Genomic DNA, 22,186 nt, shown 5'->3' on the forward strand with positions numbered 1-22,186 from the left:
CTACCTACATAATATTTGCCACAATCGCATGGTATTTGATAGACCCCTCTTTGGCGAGTAACTGGGGTTTTATCTTTACCAGAATTTAGAAAATTTATGATTTTAAAATTATTTGTGAATACTACATACAGATTATTTTTTGTGCAAACTTTTTTAAGATTTGTAGTGATTTTTGGGATGTAGGGGAGGTACATTATGTTTAAGGGCTTGTCAGAAATATCACAAGGTAAACTATCATCAATTTTACGGGAATGTCTCTTCAGTCTACAATTAATTACACTATTAATAAATAAAATAGGATACCCATTTCCAAAAAGTATGTCCTTGATAAAGATTAATTCTGCTGTTATGTGGGAATCAGAACAAATGTTTAGGGCCCAATCGACGAGGGATATTAAGACTGCTCTTTTAACTGGTGGGGGGTGGTTTGATTTAAAATGCAAATATCTATTATTTTGTGTTGGTTTTCTATAAATAGTAAAATTGAGTTTATCGAAGCTACGAATAACTAACACATCTAGGAATGGGATTTCATTTGCGATTTCGATTTCTAAAGTAAACTGTAAATTTCTATCGTATGTATTAAGGTGATCTAAAAAACCCTTAAGCTCATCTTCCCCATAGTTCCAGAGTGAAATTACGTCATCCATGTACCGTCCCCAAAAAGACATGTTTTAAAAAATATGAATCTAATGCCCAATTTTCAATATGTTCCACATAAATATTCGCCAGTAACCCGGAGAGGGGCGCGCCCATCGCTAAGCCATTAATTTTCTGGTAAAAAGAATTACGGAATTGGAAATACGTTGAGTACTTGTTACAGAGTTTAACCAAAGTCATTAAGACATCACAATCTATGATTTAACCAAGGTCTTAAAGACCTATAAATATCTGTATGAACAAGATATTGTTGAGATAGTTTTCCGCCAAAATGCATAGCATAAGCCAATTTTTCGCAGGTCAGGTATTACATATTGTCGAGTAAGGAAATTGGCATGCTCAGGTTAAAAAGTGATATAATATTTTACTTACTTATTCAAACCCTGTTAGATGTGGACGACATGAACACGGTGTCTGAAGTGGCACTACCATAGTTCATCCTGTCGTTCCAGGTGAATAAATCAATAGTTAGATAAAGGGTTTCACACAATGGTCGGTATTTTATAGATTAACAAGATGTTTTCCACGCTGTTTTATAACCCTTTCGTTTGAAGGAAAACTATGGTAAGCATTAAGAGTAAGCACAGCGCATATTTCATTACATGTAGAAGTACTGAACCGTCTATAATAAACACAATCTGGCACAATAAGAATGAGCTAAACTTTTGGCGGGTGTTGTTCCAGTGAGGCAGCAAGTCAATATACATCTTTGTCCACTCCTTTTATTTTCTCGCTACCTTTGGTTTAGTTGGTGGTGTATCGTAATATTTTAATCTCTCATAGTATTTCTTCTAAGAGGTCTAATAGGTTATGAGAGATCTCATAATTTCAAGGATGTGCGTGGTGTTCTTGAACAGCTTCATTGGGGTCTAAAAAGCACACTTGGTCATAGAAAGTGGTTCAAGTAATACGTTGGTCGTAAATTGATTTTTTGATAAATTTGTCCTGTTTTTTCAACCTAAACATTTCAACTATTGCTAGTTCGATGATTACTTGCATTGAGCGAAGCTAGAACAAAACTTGAGTTCGAACTTTGGATTTGTTTGTTGAATTCTTTATAGCTCAAGCGATAACCCAAAAAGGACAAACAATTTCATTTGGAAACTGTGGAGGTGTCAATGTAATTTGACCTTGCAAGCAGCAATTTCAAATGAATTACCTTTGTTTGCTACTTTTTCCTTGACAAAATGGAGGGCTCCACAATGAGCATATACCATTTTGAATGTTATAATTAAGACTTTCGTAGCTTAGAGCATCTTTGTAGGTTTGTATTGGATTTTGTGCCACGCCCTGTTGGCGTAGAAGACTGCAACTAAGTTGTTTTTGTGACTTTGTAATTCTTTCTCTTTTACTCTCATTTTGCACAAGTTCGATGCTTACTGTTGCATGTCACAAGGCTTTCTTCTTCACATTCAATTTTGACTCGTTCTGATTTTTACTGTCGCATGTCTTCTAACCCTTAGTGTCTTTTTTCTTCATTATTATATTTGACACGTTCCAATCCTTGCCGTAGCATTTCTTCCAACCGCAAGTGTCTTTACTCTTCACTCTCATTTTTTACAAGTTCTCGCTGTCATCTGTTTTCTAAACACAAGTATTATTGCTCTTCATATCCGTTTTTAAATGTTCTAATTCTCGTTGCCGCATGCCTTCTAGCGGCAAAATTATTCCTTTTCGTTCTTAGTTCGTTTCGATTCTTGTTGTTGTTGGTCTTTCAGCCACATTTTTCTTTCTTCTTCGATTTCGATTTTTATTATTTCAGAGAATTTGTCAATGCATTCAATCCAGACAATTGATTTACTCTCATTGTAAACTTAAATTGTTTGGGTCGGTTTCTTATACTTGTCACATTTGATTGTTCAAGTAGTTAAACAAAAACAGTTTTTTGTTTCATATGAACAAATTGTAAATTTAAGTTTTTTGGGTCTTCCTCTAGGCATATTCTTATACTTATTGAACTACCTGCTTTTTCAAAATAAACTGACAGATCTTCCCGGACAACGCTTGTTTTTATGCTACAAATGAAGTCATTAAAAAAACACTATGATTTAATTAATCATATAACAATATTTACGGATATAAAATGAGTGCAGTCTTATATAGTACAGTCAATCTAGATTTTAACCTCAAACAAATTACTAAAGTTTTGATTTTGGTACCATTCTAATCAACAAAAAATTCACCACAACGAATAAAAACGCCAAAACCGGACGATTGAAAATTGAACGTTTTCGTCTTTTCTTCGAAAATGATGACCTTTTAATCAAAACTTAGTTTGCACGTACAAGACTCGGTGACAGGTAATTTTGGTATGTAGATCACGAAAATGATTTTTTTTTTTTTTTAACGTTCAAATACAGTCCTTCCTTCCTTATGCCCATAAATCGAGCGTCGATATAGATTTAAGAATAACATTACATGAAATTGAATCCATACAGAAAAATTGTGCTGCTAATGCAGAGAAGAATCGTGTCTAAGTCAGTTTTCTCCCCCATCCTCCATCCTAAACGTGACCACCCCAAATTATTTTAGTCCAATAACAAACATCTTGCAACTAGCTAAATCATTGGTTTTAATTTGAACAAAAAATCACAATTAATTTGAAATACCAAAAGGATTAGAGATTCATCACATTTATTTAATTAATCATATGTCTTTTTCATATTTGATTTGGACCTGAGCATTAGAGCAACTAGGTTACTTGCAGGATTTGCAAGCAATGCATTCCATACCCTTTCGATGACATTTGCACCGGTCACTATCACAGGATCCCTTACAACCACACTTCACGACAGTGAGAATCTTCTTTGGTGCCACCGGAAGATCCGTGAGTATAGGGTACAGCATGCTATTCTGGAGTTTCCTTCCCCAATTTTCAGAATCAAAGGCAGTGCTCTGAAGTTTGATCCCATATTGGACTTGAAGAAAGGTTTGAAAACAGTGAAATTTTATTGCTACTGAAGTAAGAGGTAGATCTTGGGAATAGAAGAAAGCAGTGGACGTTACTACTTTCTACTGAAAGACTCGGTGTCGGTAACTGTCAAGATTGTCAGTATATTTTCCATCGTGCAATATGGAAAGTGCAGCCTCTCCCGCTGCTTTAGTCTCTTCTTTTGAAGCATCAATTCTAGAAAACGTTGAAGCATTTTTCCTAAACTGTTTGTTGTCTCTCAGCCGTTTAAGCATAATCCCTTTGCCAAGTCCATGTAGACGGGAAGTTGCATAGCAGCCAAGAATTGCGTGAGCACGAAGAAGTAGTTGGCTGTTTCAGCCCCAATCTTCTTAACAATGGCTTCAATATCCCAAGTTGTACTGAAGTGGCAGCCCTAGATTCACTGTGCAGGTAGACTTTTTGGTGATCAGCAGTACAATAATAAAGTAAAAACACCAACAATTCGTCATCGTCACCAATAACTACAGTATCCCAAGTCTTCAAAAACCCAACCGCTGAATGTGCAATGAGCAAGTCACCAACATGTTTAGCTTGAAACGTTCTCAGATGTTTGCCTCGTAAATAAGCAGAAAGTACAATGACGAAACAGGCTTTATTCTTTTTGCACGAAAGAAATTCCTATATTTTGGTGGTCAGTCTCATTTCTGGGCTAGACAGTACTTCTTGTCCAGTGACGCAGTTTCGCTGAAGATGAGTCATATCTTTTGTCAAAGCCGTGATGTCATAGCCTTCAAAGAAAATATTAGCGTCTGGATATTTGGTTGACATATAGTTTCACTTTTGGTCTAAGATCTCCAAATTTGTTTCCTTATTTGTCAAGGAAATCCTGTGAAGCAAAGCGTCCCCGTCTAAGACGTAGGTGCAAGTCAGACTAAGATTTTCCCCAAATAGTATCAATTTTTTATAGTCCTTTGGCACGAACGTGCCAGAATTCTATCTTGCATTGCTTATTGACGATTCTGGCATATTCTGAAAACCAAATAAACTACAGATGGCAAAACCTATCAGGTGACTTTCAGAAATTAATACTAATGCGGGCAACCTTAATATGACTTGTACTTATGTCTTTTAGGGGGGGATATGCTTCAAAGGATTTCCTGGGCAAATAAAAAAAAAACTCGGAGATCTTAAGACAATACTGGAAATACGTTTCAATTAAATAACGAGACACCATTATTGTCTTTGATTGCTAGAACATTGCTGCTTCGACAAAAGATAAAAGCGTGCGACTTAAGCGAAACTGTGTTACTGGACGGGAAGTACTGTTTAGCCTAGATATGAAAGTAACTACCAAAAAAGAGAATTTAATGGGGCAAAAAGAATAGAGCCTCTCTCGTCAATGTATTTTCTGATTATTTACGATGCAAATGTCTGAAAACCATCCAAGCTAAACCTGATGCTGACTTGCTTATTGTGTTTAATGTGGTTGAGTGTTAGGAGGGTTGGGATTCTGTAGTTATCGGTGACGATGACTGTTGGTGTTGTTTAGTTATCATTTTAGTCCTAAGCCTACAATGAGCCTATAATAAACACACTGAGGAGCCTCCCCCATTGCGATCTCCGCGTCCCCAGGTGGCGGATAGGTAAGCCCCCTATAGATATGTAGATTAACTTCATTGATAAGAGATGTGGATCAAGGGGGACCTAGATCCTAGGTGTTCAAAAACTGAAACTGTGGCACACTCACAAGGGTCCAAAAATACAGGTGGAGGACGAAAAACACCTCTCTGGTGCAGACTGAACGGGTCCCACCCTTGTTTGAACACGTCCTGTTAGCTGCAAACCTTCCCCCAGCAATGAATTAAAGTTAATGTTACTGCAGGATACCATCATGGTAGGATCCTCTTCAGGAAGACAACTGTAAAAGAGTGAATGACACACATGAGGGTGTCAACGGTTCCTTCTAGAAACAAAGAGATGGACCTGCCGTTGCTTTGAAAGTAAGCCAATAAACTTTTTCTCTTTTAAACATTTTGATTGGGTATATAATGAGATTACGAACTAGGGCTACCGCATCAAAGAAACTGAATGCACAAATTACCACGTCCAGAGAAACTGACAAACAAGTTACTACGTTCAGGAAAACTGACAGACAAGTTACCACATTATGGACAGCCGATGTATTGAAAACCAACAGCGTTGGAAACACATCTAGACAACATTTTATCATTCCGTTTCACAAAGACGATAGGCCAGTTTTGTATTCAAGACTCAAAACTAGAATCAGAACCTTCGGATACTTACAAAACCGGGAAAAATACAAGTAGGGTATGATTTGTCTCTCAGAGGTACATTTACCAGGTAAAAGTGAAGAAGAGATAGGAGACGTAACCCTGCAACTCTCTGGCAGGCAAGATGGAATACACAGGCAAGGAGTCGCCTTATTTTTGCTGAATACAGCAGGAAAATACCTAGTAACAGTTATGTCTGTCTCGGAAAGATTAATGATGATCCAACTAGACAGCAAGTTCAGCAACCTATCTCTTTTGCAGGTATACGCTCCGGATTCGTTACGGTCGGATGAGGAGTCTGAAGATTTTTACTCTCAACTTCAGAACCTTGTTAACACCATTCCAAAGAAAGACTTTGTTATAGTCCTTGGATACTTTGATGCCATCTCGGGAAATGATAACTGAGAAAACAGGAATAGCATAAACACTGAGCTTGTCCTAACCATCGATGCTGTTTTAGTTTGATGGTTTGCATGATGCTTTGAGGGTAATTCAAGGAAGAGAGAAGATCTTTGTTAGATGCTCGGTCGAGGTAACTGATACTACTGAGCTTCTGGAAAGATTTAGTTTCAAATGCCACCAGTCGTTGCTTGTCATCAGCTTCTAAAATCCATGTCTCTGCTCCAAACGTTGCAACTGGAATCAATAAGGCACTGAAGAGCCACATCTGTACTTTTAACGGTAGGTATTTGTTTTTCCAAATTAAGTGCAGTGACTTTCAGCATGTGAAGGCAATTGCCAGGCTACGTTTGAAATTTTTGTGTTGTTTGTGGGTGTTAGTACACTGTCTAAGTAAATAAAATGGCCAACCAATTCAATTTTATCGTCCCAAATAGTGACTTGGGTGGGGAAGGACCAGTTTCAGCAAACCGTGATACTCTCATTACCTTGGTCATGCTGGTGTTTATCTTAATTCCAAAGGAACAAGCTGGCTCGTCTTTAGCGTTTGCACTGGCTAAAAGCTCCTCTATTGTTCCATTCAGGCGATTAATGTCATTTGCATATGCAAGTATATAAAAAAGGATTCTTCCCAAGTCTACTCCCGTGTTATTAATGACAACTGCCAGCACAGTATTTAGGAATAGGCAGAGATGAGTGGGTGAGAGGAGGCATCCTCAGAGACCGCCTGTAGAGGTACAAAACTCCTCAGCAAGTCCTTGACTAGTCTGCACCATTCTTCTTGCCTTCTCGTCTATACTTCTTATAATATCGACAATATGTAAGGGAACTGCGCACTAAACAAAAATATTTCAGAGACAATCTCGCCAGGTTAGGTCGAAGGCTTGCTTAAAGTCGTTGAACAGTAGGTATAGTTCTTGACTAAATTCTAAATCTCGTTCCATGATTTGTTTGATGACATATATTTGATCTATAGTGGATCTATTCTGACAGAATCCAGCTTGATACTCAGGGATCACATGTCTTGTCATAATACTATTGGAATCTCCTTTCTCCATTATAAATTGTACTTTCGTTATCTCTAAGACCGTTTTACCCTCATTTTTCAATTTGGCTCTAGTAAGATTTCTTTTCACTCAATGTAAACAGGTATATTTTCTTATTATCTAATTCTATGACAAATTATAAAGTCATTTTTGACCATTTGCATATAAAAAAATCTTTTATTAAAAACGTGCCATGTCTAATAAATTGTATGTAACAAAAGTTTAATTCTTATATTTCTTTTATCTTTACTTAACTATGCGATTTGAAAGGTAATATTACCATGCAGTTTTATACAATCGCAAAATGACACTGTATTCTTACATATTGCTCTTGGAATCTTCAAATTTGACAATAATTAAAAGTCTAGCTTTCAACATTGGCTGAACTGAAAATATGATTTTAAGGGGTGGGGGATTCTGTCTCATTGAACTTGAATATATATCTTAATACTTGAACGCTACTTCAATTGTATTAGGATTAAAAATATTACTTTTTCCCTTGAAAATAACTATTGATTTTATTCTTTTTACTCAGGATAAAATCAAACACGACTTTCCCCCTCCTCAACGCCTCACTTTTTAAGCTAAAGTTTGACTCTTTCTCACAGCTCTATTTTTTAAAACAATGAAAAATTTAGCGTAAAAATCACGGTGTTGAGGAGAAGACAGTCCCTTTCATATACGAAATAAATTCTGTTATTTTTAAGTATTAATATCGCTCCTTACTTTTAATTAAAAAACTTGTTTTCTCTATTTAATTCTTTAAAAGATATGGTTCTATTCTTCTATACAGTTATTTTGTTTTTCTGTTTATTCTAATGTTCAAAGCACTGTATATGTAATAAAATGTGAACTATCTTACCACTTTGAATCGTGATCCGAATAAAATCCCTCTAGGTGGGTTTCTTCCCATGAAGTGCAATAACGAACTATGTTCAAATGATTCAAGGTTGCCAAGGTTTCTACTTCCCGCAGGGCTGTGTTTCGTTTGCTGTTGCATATAAATGTAAAAAAATTTAAGTCAACAATAGAAAATTCATATAGATAAACATATTGGAGATTGTAGTTGAATTAACTTAAAAAAATATTACTAAAAAAGAAGTTTTTCAAAGAAAAGTATAGAGACCAGAAATCCCAATTAAAGTATAAATGACGGCCAAAACGAACAGAAATTAAATTAAATGATCATATGAAGCATAAGAAGAATAGCTTCTAATATACATTAATAAGTAAACCTTCAAAAAAAATAAAAATTAAATATTCAAGTCAAACTAAAAACTACTAAAAATTGGAGCACACAGGAATTTTACTTTGCTATTACTTGCTTGCTTACTTGGAGCTATTACTTGCTTCCATCTCCTGTGACCATAAAAGTTGTAAGGGCTATTGCACCACTTACAATTAGAACTTTCTGCATTAGGTGTATCTGCAAGATATTGAACACACAGCTTTTTGATAATCTGGAATTAGTTTAGAAATATACAGGAACTGCCTCACATAGATCGCCACATCATTTTACCCCCCCTTCAATTGCATTCACGCCATTTGAAATAAAATTTCCAAAATTTTTATTATTTCGAATCTTGAGCTTTAAGATCAAAATAGGTTTTTTGAAATAAGAACTTATTGATATACTACTGATATGAAGGTAATAATTTAATATATTCAATATTTAGTGGATAGTTCAGTATCAATATCTAAATAATTTATACTATCTTTATTTTTTCTTTCAATAACCTTTAAAATTATACCGTTATCTAATTTTTTCAATTTATTTTCAAGATCAGCTGCTTTAGTATCAAAACTTTTAGGTGCAAATAGGTCAACCATTTCACCTTTAAAAACAATAATGATAATGAGTTTATTTCCATATCTAGTTTTCATATATTTCGTCCCTTTAATCAAATATTTTATTCCAGTGTCAAAATTTGCTTTCTCGATAGCTCGATTGTATTTATTTTCCATTTTTATTTCACTTAAAAGTTTCTCCATTTTTTTAGTTGATGATTTTATTAAACAAATTTTCAAACCGAAAATTATTTATATATTTGCATTCTATTAGTTTATAACTCTAGACATGTCTCCATGGCACAACTGGTTAAGGCGCTGATCCGGAACCTGGAACCTTCAAGTGCAGAAGCCAGCAAATTTTTTAAGAATGTCGCAATACAGATAAGAGAAAATTAAATATTCAGAAGTCAAAGGTAAAATTATAAAACTAAAATAATTTTAATGATCTTATTTGTCAAATGAAACACAAAAAGATAGTTTCAGCTCTAATTAAAGGTCAATATGGCTGAGTTGGTAAAGAGATCAACTGATAATCGATTGCTGTCCAACAGTTTTACTCTCACTGTTACCTCGTATAACAGCTGAGATGTCAATATGATCTGGCCCATATCGAGGAGTAAGAAGTAGAGGGCTATGCACTGCTTCTGTCCCTACAAACAAAACACTTTGGGGTTTTCCTCAGAAACCAGGCTGATGTTAGTTCACCAACACCAAAACAAAATGATAACAGCCTGGGGGAGGTATTTTGCATAAAAAATAAAATTTCTTATTTTTAAACATTATTTTTGGACTTTGCAGCTTTGTGCAATATTTATAACCATTCAATTTTACCTGTTTCAAATATTTTTTTTCTTTACGAGGAAAAAACTGTATTTTTTTCGTAATTCATTTCCTCTTTTAATTAATTCATCATTTGTCAGCTCACCCGATTTATTCATAGCCCGTAATTTTAAATAGAATGAATAAGCAGTTTTATACTCAGCCTTTTTTCTGCTATTCATTGGTATTTTCAAGTATTTCAATCAGAACTGTCCCAAGACTTAAAAAAGCAAGGGGCAACATAGCAAAGGCAGATATACCTAAAGCACTAAATATAAATCTAGATACTAAAAAACTATTACTAAAATTTCCATAATATTTAAAACATCTACTATAAACATATAATCTCTTTTCTAGTTCTTCCTCCATTTTTATGAGATATTAAACTTTAAATAAAATTTTCTGGATCCATTCCATTAAATCTTCCTTTTATATAATCAACACACAAATGACCTCAAGTCAGATAGTTAAAATTTCGGATTTGAGCAGAATGATGTGCAATTTGTTTATTTGAAGTCTGTACGTAGTTAAAAATTTCATTTCCATGTTGGATTCCAAAAGAATCATAAAATTCTAAATATGAGAACTTGGGATCATTGAAATAAAAATTCCAATGCGTCCCGGGTGATCCCAAGCAGTCATAATTGATTACACTACATTCTTTTTATTTGTTTTACTTAGTAAGTTATCTCAAGAAAAAAAAACCTCGAAAATAAGAAATATGACCTAATTCATTCAATATATCAATATTTGTTAGCAGTATGCTGTGATTTTTTTATTCTTTCTGACGTTCCCAATTTTCTGGAAGTGAGCATTCATTGAATTGTGAAATCTCAGCTTCAACAACTTTTCTGGGTCTTCCACGCTGTTTAAGTGCTTTAATCACTACTACTTGTAATTTTTTGGGTCTACCACGTTTTTTAAGAGCATCAATAACCAATTCTGATCCAAATCTAATAATTTTGTGTGTACTGGATGATTTTAACCCTCAACCTTTCGGTAAAGTTCCCAGTAATGTTAAACCTTCACCAGTTTTTGGTTTGCAACGTTTCTAATTCTTCTATTTTCAGTCTTCTTTCGGAGTTCAGAGTGACCACATCTAATCTCGGATATTATTAAACCAATCAATTTTTCAAGTGATGTAATTTATCATTTCGTAATAACCATTGGCTTAGTTAGAGTGACGTATGGTCCTGTTCTATGTTCATCAATTAATTCAGTGACCTTCAGGGATTATAGACTTTTCACAATTGCAGAAAAGCCATCAAACTAAGCAATACGAATATAAATTGGACATACGATACGAAATAAGCCAAAAATCAAAAATAGTTTTCGGAACAGTATAGGCATTTACGCTGCGATAAAAGTGACAGGAGAGAAGTAGGCAGAAGAGGGGTTCAAGAGCCGTGGTACCCGCTGGGCTTGCCCCTTAAATTGCGGGGACAAGGTAGGCAGCCTCCAACACGTCCCTTACTTCTCTCGTAAGTGAATTTCTGCTCTTCATTTGGATTGAATTATTTTATTTGGATAATTAGAAGGCGTTTATTGGAAAGTAGGGAGACTTAAAAAAGCCCCCTTGCGGGCAAGTCATTGTCTTGTGACTTTACTTTAAGATTTAATTACGCTTAGAACTACGATGGCTGAAAGTGAAAAAATTATTTTGAATCCGTTACTGAATTGTGTAACGAGAGCACTAACAGATGGAATAAAATTGGAGTGTATCGTAAAAGCGTGTGTTGCTTTCTATACACATGAAGATTTTATAAAGGCAAAGCGAATCCTTCATACTGAGTTGAATATTACGAATCGTCTTGTGACCTACTCTAAAGATGAAGACAATATCATTGAAATATGCAAAATTCTAGTTTCAGCTGCGAAAAATAATGTGAGCATGCCAAAATTTGTCATCTTTAACCCCTGCTCGGTTCCGGTCATCGGAGATGCGGTGAATGCAACAGTTACTGCAAAAGTAAATGAACTCTCTCGGAAGCTTGATAATTTTTTGGCCACCCAGTCCGCTCCAGCCACCAGTATTTTCACAAGCAGTCGTAGTGCACCTGAAACGTCCAAGCCCAGAAACTCTACCTATTCTGTCGTCTTGAAAAATCCCCCCAAGGAGCTCAATGGCCCAAATGACCGGAAAGCTTTCATAAACAGTTTCTGTGAAAATACAAATGACATTAGTGAACTTCGCAAATCTGCAAACGAATGGAAGCTAGTGGTTTAGGTCAAAAGCTGCATCAAAAAAAATCTTTGAGAAAGTGAAATCTTCTAAGCCCGATCTCAAAAGTACTGTTCAAGAACACCGGCACATAGCTGTCAATAGAAATGTCCCTGAATATATAAACTGTAAAGGACTCAAATGTATAATCTCGAATAGTATGAAGACTGAACAGTGCGGAAAATCCCGTTCTTTCAAAGTGTATTTTAACACTCTTAGTGAGCTCCAACAATTTCTGAGTGTTTCGGTGTTTATCAGCTACGAGCATCTACCTGCTGATCCGTTTAAGTTCTTGCCAAGACGATGCTATAACTGTCACAAAATCGGTCATCTCGCTTCCCAGTATACGGCTGAACCTGTATGCTCTAGATGTGCCTCAAGTGAACATCGTTCCACGCGAGATGAACCATGCAGACAGCCGACATTCTGCGTTGAATGCAAAATCGGCAGTCACACATGTGACAGTGTAAATTGTCCCTCACATAGCACTCCACAACAGTAATGAATTTTAAATCTTATGCAGATAAATTTTCATCGTTGAACATGTATGTCTCGTTCACAAATAGAAATCCGATCTCAGAATGTTTTTTTTGAGAAAAATGTATTTTCCTGTTTAAAATAAAATTTCGTCACAAGACTCAATAAGAGTATACTTAGTTTTAATAGTTCAGTATCGGTCTATTCAGTTTCAGCGAAGCAGATAAGTGGAAAAGGGCGACCTTCCGGTGGTATTACCACTTTTGTTCGTTCGACTCTAAGATCTAGTGTATTTGAAGTTAATGATAATTTTCTGGCGATTCGTGTTGAGGGCTGTGTTTTTATTAATGTATGTTTGCCAAAAAATTACCATAATGAACGTTCGGAGCATGCTTTTACTTATTCTAGAGATAAACTCGGCCAGTGTATTAACCGTATTAGATCCTTAAGCCTTGAATGCATACTAGTCGGTGACTTCAATTGCGACTTGAATGAACCGCTCTTATCTAGGTCTTTACGTTCTACGTTGTTGCTTAGTATTTTTGGAGACCAGTTTGATCTCAAGTGCAAAGATTTAAATTTTACACATGTACACACCTCAATGTCCACATCAGATCTCGATCACGTCGTTGCGTCCGCAAATCTCAGGATTTCGCCTGTCAAAGTTGTGCTTGATTTTCAGCTGTCTGATCACTTACCAATACAGTTCTCAGCCGAGATTCCTTGCCACAGCTCAGATACACAAACGGAAACTACTTCGAAAATACTTCCTATGTCTTGCCGTGATTGGTGTAAAATTAACCTTGTTTTATTTCAAGAAGAAGCCGCCAGAGTTCTTAGTTAGATCTATGACCCTTTCCATCTTCTCTTTGGATTAACTGCTCTTTCAAGGGAGTAAACACAACTATCAGTTGACTTTTATTGCACAGAAATTGGCCATGCCCCTCGCTGTGCTGAAAAAGCTGCCGTCCCACTAAGTAGACCCCGTCATCATACCCTTCCAGGCTGGTCTGAAAATCCAGAGTTAGTGGATACCCATTCTAAGTCTAAATTTTGACTTCAACTTTGGGTTTCTTGTGGACGACCCCGTTCGGGGGTAGTCAATTCAATCCGCCTGCTCACAAAAAGAAAATTCGCAAAGGAGCTAAAAACTCACAGAAAAAAGATGATTGATATCGAATCTACACGGGCCAAAATTAATCCTTCTCTCCTTTTGCGTGTTCTATCCTCTAAAAGCGATGAGTCTTTATCTGCATCTGCTATCCCTGATTCTGAATGTTACGCATATTATGGGTCAGAATTTTCACCTCCTGACCCAGCCCTCAACGAAAGATACGAAGCTGAGTTGGACGACTTCTTAGATAGTTGTCCTCTGAGTGATTATCTTGTAACTAAGGGAGCTGTATGTAGAGCCATCTCTCACCTAAAACCTAAACAATCTTTTGGGATTGACGGGATCAGTGCACTCCATCTAAAAAGTGGTGGGCCCGCTCTCATTAGTCATGTAACACTCCTAATGCAGATTATCCTCATTCAGGGTATTGTCCCAACCACTTTCTCAATTGGAGACCTTACGCCAGTTCCTAAAAAAGGAAAAGTTACCATGCAATGCTCCTCTTTCCGTCCAATCACGGTTGCTACCACTCTCTGCAAGTTATTTGAACTTTTATTCGTAGATGAGTTTGAAAAACTGTGTTGTAGTCCACCAAGACAATTCGGTTTCCAACGCGGCATTGGTTGTGCGGAAGCGCTCCATGTCGTTGCATATGCACTCCTGGATGTGCATATGCATATATGCACAAATCAGGAGAAAGTCTAGCGATCGGGGACTTAGACCTGCAGAGAGCGTTTGATTCATTGATTCATGCACGTATGTTGCTAAACTCAGCTAAAAGATGAGTGAACTCAAATATCATCCGGGCTTTCCGTGATATTTATTCTCGACTTCGCGTGCGACTCAAGCTCCCTCCCGATAAAGGCCTTCCGCCAGCCCCATGTTCAGCTTTGATACCAGTCCATAAACGTGCCCGTCAGGGAGCAGTTTTATCCCCCAATTTCTTCAATAACTACATTATTGAACCTCAAGACAGCTGTCCTTCATCATGCATTCTCAGTTCCATTGACATCTCCCTAGTGTGCTATGCCGATGACACGCTAAATCTCAGTCGGACGCTTAACCGCCTTTCAGAAATATTCTCATGTCTGCAGTCCAACTACGAGAAAGTCGGTCTGAGATTTAACTCCCAAAAGTCGGAAGTTTTGCTTTATAATTGGAAGAATGACCCTCCTACTAATATCACACTAGGTGATTGCTCAGTAAAACAAGTTGATAAAATAGTATATCTGGGGCTTCCAATAGGTTCTTCATTGCAGCATACCCGTTCCCTCCTGATCTCACATCTTGAACAGCGAATATCCAGCTCCTATGCTTTGATCGTTAAATCCACTCTGAGATTTAACCGTCCACTACTGGCAAGTATTTACAACGCTACCGCTCTGCCACATATATTATATGTGACCCCTTCCTGGAATTTATTGGCAAACCGTGAAAAGTCTAAAATCCGCTCTACATTTTTCCGTTTTGCAAAGTACCTACTAAAATTGCAACCTTGGACAAAAAATAGTTTTCTGATTCGGCGCTATAACCTATCGGACCCAAATCTAGCTGTTCAGACACTTATTAGCCGGCAAAAAACAAACCCAGCAATTCTAAAGCATGAGTGGGCAAGTTAGCTTTTTTAATTTTCCCTTTTGTTTCCCTTTTTATTTATTTCTTTTTTTTTTCATTTTTTTTTTTTTTCTCCTTTCAAAAGTTGTTGTCTTTATTGCTATTTTCGAAGAAGCTGTTGTTTCTGTTGTAATCTTTGAGTATGCTATCTTTCAGTTTCCACTTTTCGTACTATTTTCTATACTATTTAAGAAGTTGTTGCTTTTGTTGTTATTATTATCGTTTTGTTCCCTCTTTTCGTATTTTTGCATACTCTGTCATTGTACATTTATTGTATACGACGGGTTTTCAATATATATTATTACATATAAAACTGATATGTAAGAATTAGTTGGTTCACAACTTCACCCTTGAAAGCGTTTAAAACAATTTTTATGAAGCGAAAATCTAAGTAATTTCTGTACCTGAGAGATTCACCATTTGTTTTCAAATCAATTAGTAAAAATCCATGATTCATTGTTGCTTGATTGAAGCAGTTGATAAATTTTTCTTTTTAAAAGTCAAATGTTTGGTTTTATTTGACTCTATCAGTTTCTTTTGGATTACAACACTTGAAAAATGCAGAATAGTTTAGTGGTATAATTTTAGGTGTACAAAAATTTCTGAGAAATATTGATTATTAATGAATTACGTTTTCTGCCTCTCACAAAAAATCGTCAATTATTTTCTGATCTTTTTCTGTTACAAAATCGTCAAAGATAGGTAAATTTTGACACTTGGGATCGAGGTCATCTGCATGAGTGATATGGCTTCTATCTTTACTCGCAACCAAAAAATCCATGTCAGTTTTTTATTCCAAGACATTCATATTAAAAATTAAATATTTACATTTAGTTTCTTCGAGATGTTTAGCATGCAGATAAATTTTTGAAAGTGTAAGTAATCATAAATGAACTTCAAGAGTAAATTGGTTTTACCGTTTCCAGAGTTTCCACAAATCAATAGTCAAAACGGCCATTGAGGGGCTAGCAGATATTTATTCTTAAAACGATTTTTATTTTTTCCAAATTCATATCTTTTAATAGGTGCTTCTCCATCCATTTACTTAGTTATAATTTTTTTTAAGTAAAATTCAACTATGAAGCTTATAGTTATAGCTTTGAATCTTATAGCTTTGAATCTTATAGCTTTGAAGCTTATAGCTTTGAAGCTTATAGCTTTGAAGTGTATAGCTTTGAAGCTTACAGCCTATAGCTTTGAAGCAAATAGCTTAATTTTAATTAAGAAGCTTAACTTTAATGCCTAACTAGCTTAACTTTAACACCTTAATTAGATTAAAAATACTTTAGCTAGCTTATAAATTCAAGTGATTAAATCCCCAGGGTACCATGTTTACTTTATTTTTCATAACCTTTCTTTTAGCGTCATTCGGATCTACAGCTTTTTTACTCTGTTTTTCTAGGAACATTCTATGCTCGTTTGCTCTTAAATTATACTATGTTTCCGATAGTCATTCCACCTTTCCGATTAGAGCATCCTTATAGTTTTGCAATGTTATTTTATCTTTAAAGATATTCAGTTTTATACCTTTCAAATTTTTCTTTGCTTTGGCTTCATCGTCACCCTCTTTTAAAAAAGCGTTTACTCTTGATCAAATATCAAATATCATAAACAAACAAACTCTGACATAATTGTTCCAGACAATTTATCCTTCATCATACTTATCACTTTTAATTGACTGCAGGGAAGTTGTAAGGGTTGTCTTTTTTATAATCCGAAGTATCGAATTTTTCTTGGAGGTCAATTTTAATATCTTTGTAAAAATCCTCAGTTCAAATATCATAAATAAAACTATCCGTATTTATTTAGCATAAATCAATATTCTCATTATATTTTGGTTTTATGTATTCATAATGAAACTCAACCATCATTAACTTAGATAATTCTAAAACAGCACATCTAATGTAAATTGGTTTGCCTAATCTTAATCTTGATTTAGCCATTCTAGCTACTGAAAATGTATCGCTAAATATGATTTGCGATCTAAAGTTATGTTTAATTTTTTTTTTCTTTTTTCATCACTGGCGATTATTTCAATACTAATTCTTTTTCTAAAATTTTCTATGTTTTTCCCAAAACAAGCTACAAAATGTCTGCTAGTATCTTCACCGAAGTATTCGTAATATTTATTTTGTGTTGTATCAAAAGAAAAACATACTTGGAATTCATAAGCAAATGGCTTATGCCCTGGTGCTTTAATTGTCTTTTTACCTTTCTTTTGATTAAATTCTTCATTATACGATTCAAAATTGGCTATTATGCAATAGGGAACTTAAATTTGTTTAGCTCTATTTTTAAATTCAACTTTAGATCCTGGTTTTGGCTATGATGTCGGGATCTTCAAAATTTTCTTTTTTTATTATGCTTTTCAAATGTTTCTTGTTTATTAAAGCGTCTTCCACAGAACGTACATAGGTGAATTTTTCATTTTGTTATTGATATTTGGGATGCAGGTAATCAACTTAAATCTTTAATTAAAACATAATTATTATGAAAACAGAGCAAATTAATCACATGTGTAGCAGTTTTTCTATTGATCTTGATTTTATTAATAGTGGCTTTTCTAAACCACTTAGTTTTTTCTTATTTCAACTAAACAAATTTTAAAATTATATTTGTTTTATAATTTATAAATATCTTAAATATCCATAGGAAAATTAGTACTCACATTAATCTTAATTTTTTCATATGGTTTATATTCTGAGAGCCTATCAACATTTCTATCAATTTCTGGGTGAAGATAAGCGAATATTGACCAAAGAAAGCATTTAATATAATTATTTTTTATATTAATACCTGCTTTTCTTACAAATTCAGGTAGTTCTTTGTAAGCACCTCCTATATAATTCTGTAATCTTGTCATTCTATAATCTATTCCATAGACTCATTCAAATTGTAAGCCTGATTTGGGTGTAATCTCTATGACTAATGTGTGTAAATTTCTGTTATTACTATTTAGATGGCTTTTTTTTATGTCAATATTTTTATGAAAAATCCAGAAATAGCTATGATAATGGATAGGTTTGAGTACTTCATTATCCTTCTGAGAATAAGATATTACACGTTTTGTACATTGAATTCTGTAAATATCTCTATCATTCATTCTATTTTTAAAATCTCTAACAACAGAGTCAGAAAGTGATCCAAAATCAGCTCCATTTGCATTCATTGAAATATTATCTGTAACAAAATTTTCTCTAATCCATTGAATACTTGGATTATTATCGTGATCTTCTTTTTTAAACATATACTCTGGGATACCCAGAGCTTCCCTTGTTATTTTCTTATTTATAAATAAACTCAAAATTTCAGTATTCCTGTCTTTTTTAGCACTGTTTTTCCCGCTTAAATTTTGAATAAGTTTTTGTGTATTCTCATTCACTTTCTTATTAATCTCAACTTCATTATCGAATTAACCTTTTATTTTATTCTTCAATTCGTTGAAGTTTCCAGTAGTTGGAATTATCGTTTCAAAAAATACAATACAAAAAATAACAATAAATAATGGACATAGAAAAAAAATAACAGTCTAATAGTTCAAATGTTTAAAAATTTAGTGAAAACAACTATTAGGCGAGTTTGAAAAAAACCCACAAATCATATAAAAATTTGGAGGTGAAGAACCATTGGTTTTCCTGATGAAGGTCTCAAAAGCGGCTCTTAAAAAACTTTCTGTTCTTAAAAAGATCGAACTTAAAGTGGTTTACCCTTATGTCAAGAGGAAAAATTGTATGTCCGATCCTTTAAAAAAAAGGTTTGATACGCCCAATAAAGAAAGTAAATGAAAAAAGAAAATTTGTTATTTTTGAGTAGCTCATCAGGAAGTTTTAAAATATCTTTACGTGGAACCAGGGGACCCTGTAGTAAAATTTGAAGAAAAGAAATTCATAAATTAACTGTTATTAAATTAAGTGAAAAAAAGTATACGTAAATTTGAAGTGAAACTGAAGGGGGAGGGAGAATGGGTAATATTTTTGGGGGAGGTGTAAAAGATAAAAGCATGTGGTTACAGGTGAAGAAACATTTAACGACATTAAAATATAGGTGTTTTGGCCTCAAATCTAAAAGCACAGTTTCCAAAGTTTAGTCCCAGGGTGTGTGTATGAGGGGATGGGCCTTAATGGTAATTTTTTATCGGAATTATTTTAAAATATAGCTGTCTCAAGGCCGTCTGGACCATATTGGTATTTTTGAGTCAAAATAAGATAGACAAACATCAAAAATAGATTTAAAACTTGATTTGCTTAAAACTGGCAAAAACAAGTAATGTCATTTTATCAAAATCGTTACAAAAAAAATCAAAAATTATAAAACATGAATATACATATAGGGACCACTTCTTCACTTTGAATTTTTATTATTTCAGAGAATTTGTCAATGCATTCAATCGATACAATTGATTTACTCCCATTGTAAACTTAAATTGTTTGGGTCAGTTTCTTGGACTTGTCACATTTGATTGCTCAATTAGTTAAACAAAAGCAGTTTTTTTTTCATATGAACAAATTGTAAATTTAAATTTTTTGGGTCTTCCTTTAGGCATATTCTTATACTTATTGAACTACCTGCTTTTTCAAAATAAACTGACAGATCTCCCCGGACAACGCTTGTTTTTATGCTACAAATGAAGTCATTAAAAAAACACTATGATTTAATTAATCATATAACGTTATTTACAGATATAAAATGAGTGCAGTCTTATATAGTACAGTCAATCTAAATTTTAACCTCAAACAAATTGCTAAAGTTTTGATTTTGGTACCATTCGAATAAAAAAATTCTCCACGACGAATAAAAACGCCAAAACCGGACGAGTGAAAATTTAACGTTTTTCGTCTTTTCTTAGAAAATGATGACCTTTTAATCAAAACTTAGTTTACACGTAAAAGACTCTGTAACAGGTAATTTTGGTACGTAGATCACGAAACTTAATTTTTTTTAACGTTCAAATTCAGTCCTTCCTTCTTTATGCCCATAAATCTAGCGTCGATATAGGTTTAAGAATAACATTGCATGAAATTGAATCCATACCGATAAATTGTACTGCTAATGCAGAGAAGAATTGTGTCTACGTCAGTTTTCTCCCCCACTCTCCATCCTAAACGTGACCACCCCAAATTTTTTAGTCCAATAACAAACATCTTGCAACTAGGTAAATCATAGATTTTAATTTGAACAAAAATCGTTACAAAAAAAATCAAAAATTAAAAACATGAATATACATATAGGGACCATGACATTAAACTGGTAAAACTAGTAAATTAGGAAGTGTCATTAACCGCATAAAAGAAAAAGAAAGGACAAGCAGTAGCTTAAAGTCAATAAATAGAAACATGACAACAAAAAATCAATAAAAAGCTCGCAATATAAAAAACTGACAATAATTGCTAAGACAAAAATATCAGAGTGAATAATAATTTTAAAGTCAATATATTCACCCTTTGAAACGTCAAAATGAGTTAAAAGGGACAAAAACTGGTTAAACATAAAAAAGTGAAATAAAAGAAGCGGAAAAAAACAAGCAAAAAAGTACGAAATTTTGGGCAACACCAGTACTAAATAAATAAAAAGGGAATCTAGCGGAAAACTTTGTTGATTTTCTCCGTAATAAAGGGGAAAAAGGTGTTTACTTTTATATCTGGCAGTAAAACAGTGAATGGGGGACAAGATAGGAATGGATTTGGAAACAACCTGAGGGGGTTAGAATCTGGATGGAGAGTGTTAGATGGGAAAAAATGCTCCGTCTGAAGGTCTTGTAATGCAGCTTTGCTAAAGCAGAGACACAATGTAACTATCCTGCACTGAAGTGCTTCCAATATGTTTCTTCTTTTAGAAGAAGAGAGCGTGGAACCTTAATTTCTTTGACAATTCTTCGCAGGGTTTTTTATTGATTAATTCAATTCCTTCTGATTCTTCCCGGGAGATTTCAGTATGCCAAACTGTACAAGCGTTTTCAAGATTTGGGTGGATAAGAGAAGTAAAAATCTTGAAAGAATAGGAAGTGTGGAAACCAAATTTATTTAGAAGCAGAAGAAGGGAGATAGATGCATAAACTCTATGGATAATATCTATGACATAAAAATCAAGACTAGAAAATATCGTGACGCTAAGTACTTTAAAAGAGGATACAGAAACTGCAGAAAGGATAGGATTAAGAAAACAGGTGGAGGATTTAAGAAAGAATATTGGCATTATCATGGAGTCATAGGGATAGACTCTTATGTCTAAATCCGTGTATCATTTGTTATTTATTGAGAATGCTCATAAGGCTGTTGAATATTTCAACAACTGTCTAATGTCTAAAGGAAAAGGATTATAGTGACGATTCAGGTATTTGACTACCTGCACCTTATTTGATAAGAAGAAAGTAACCAATTTCATCGGGAAAGAATTAATATTGTATTCATTGCCAAGTTTATCACTAATATATTGTGGTAGACAAGGTCAAGTGCTTTTTGAAGGTCAATAGAAATTAAGTTTAGCCAGGAATTAGGCTTTTCAAGAATTTTTCCAATAGGATCGATAAGAAGAAAAAGGTAGTAGTATGCAGAAGCGGATTTGAGGATTCCAAACTGCCTCAGGTCAGTAAGAAGTCTGATTTTTCCTTTGGTCAATCTACTAGGAATGCTTCATGTAGTTTCAAGAATAAAAGAGTTAGAGAAATAGGACGAACACCTTCAAAACAAAGCTTTCCGCCTTTCTTTTTCAGGGGATTTAGAAACCTTGTTTTCATATTTGTGGAAATTAATCAGACTCGATTATCGCATTGAAAAGTACAGATAGGGGTTTCGAAAGGAAGTCACTGAAAGTACTTAATTAGAGGCAATGGGATATCCAGAGGGAACACTTGTTTTTTTAGTT

At 34.5% G+C, this 22,186-nt stretch overlaps 1 protein-coding gene across 2 annotated transcripts in view; it reads right to left on the reverse strand.

The window, feature by feature from the left end:
* The window catches only part of LOC148943982 (uncharacterized), a 254,608-nt gene that overhangs the window by 191,742 nt on the left and 40,680 nt on the right, over window positions 1–22,186 (reverse strand). For both annotated transcript variants that reach the window (XM_089101051.1, XM_089101050.1), the window contains exon 3: window positions 8,152–8,280. In XM_089101051.1, coding sequence (XP_088957177.1) covers window positions 8,152–8,280 — 129 coding nt within the window. The remainder of the gene's footprint in view (window positions 1–8,151; window positions 8,281–22,186) is intronic.

Source organism: Artemia sp. Qi Xiang Cuo, chromosome 15, assembly GCF_049724085.1.
Source record: "Artemia sp. Qi Xiang Cuo chromosome 15, ASM4972408v1, whole genome shotgun sequence".
In the NCBI taxonomy this organism is placed as follows: domain Eukaryota; kingdom Metazoa; phylum Arthropoda; class Branchiopoda; order Anostraca; family Artemiidae; genus Artemia; species Artemia sp. Qi Xiang Cuo.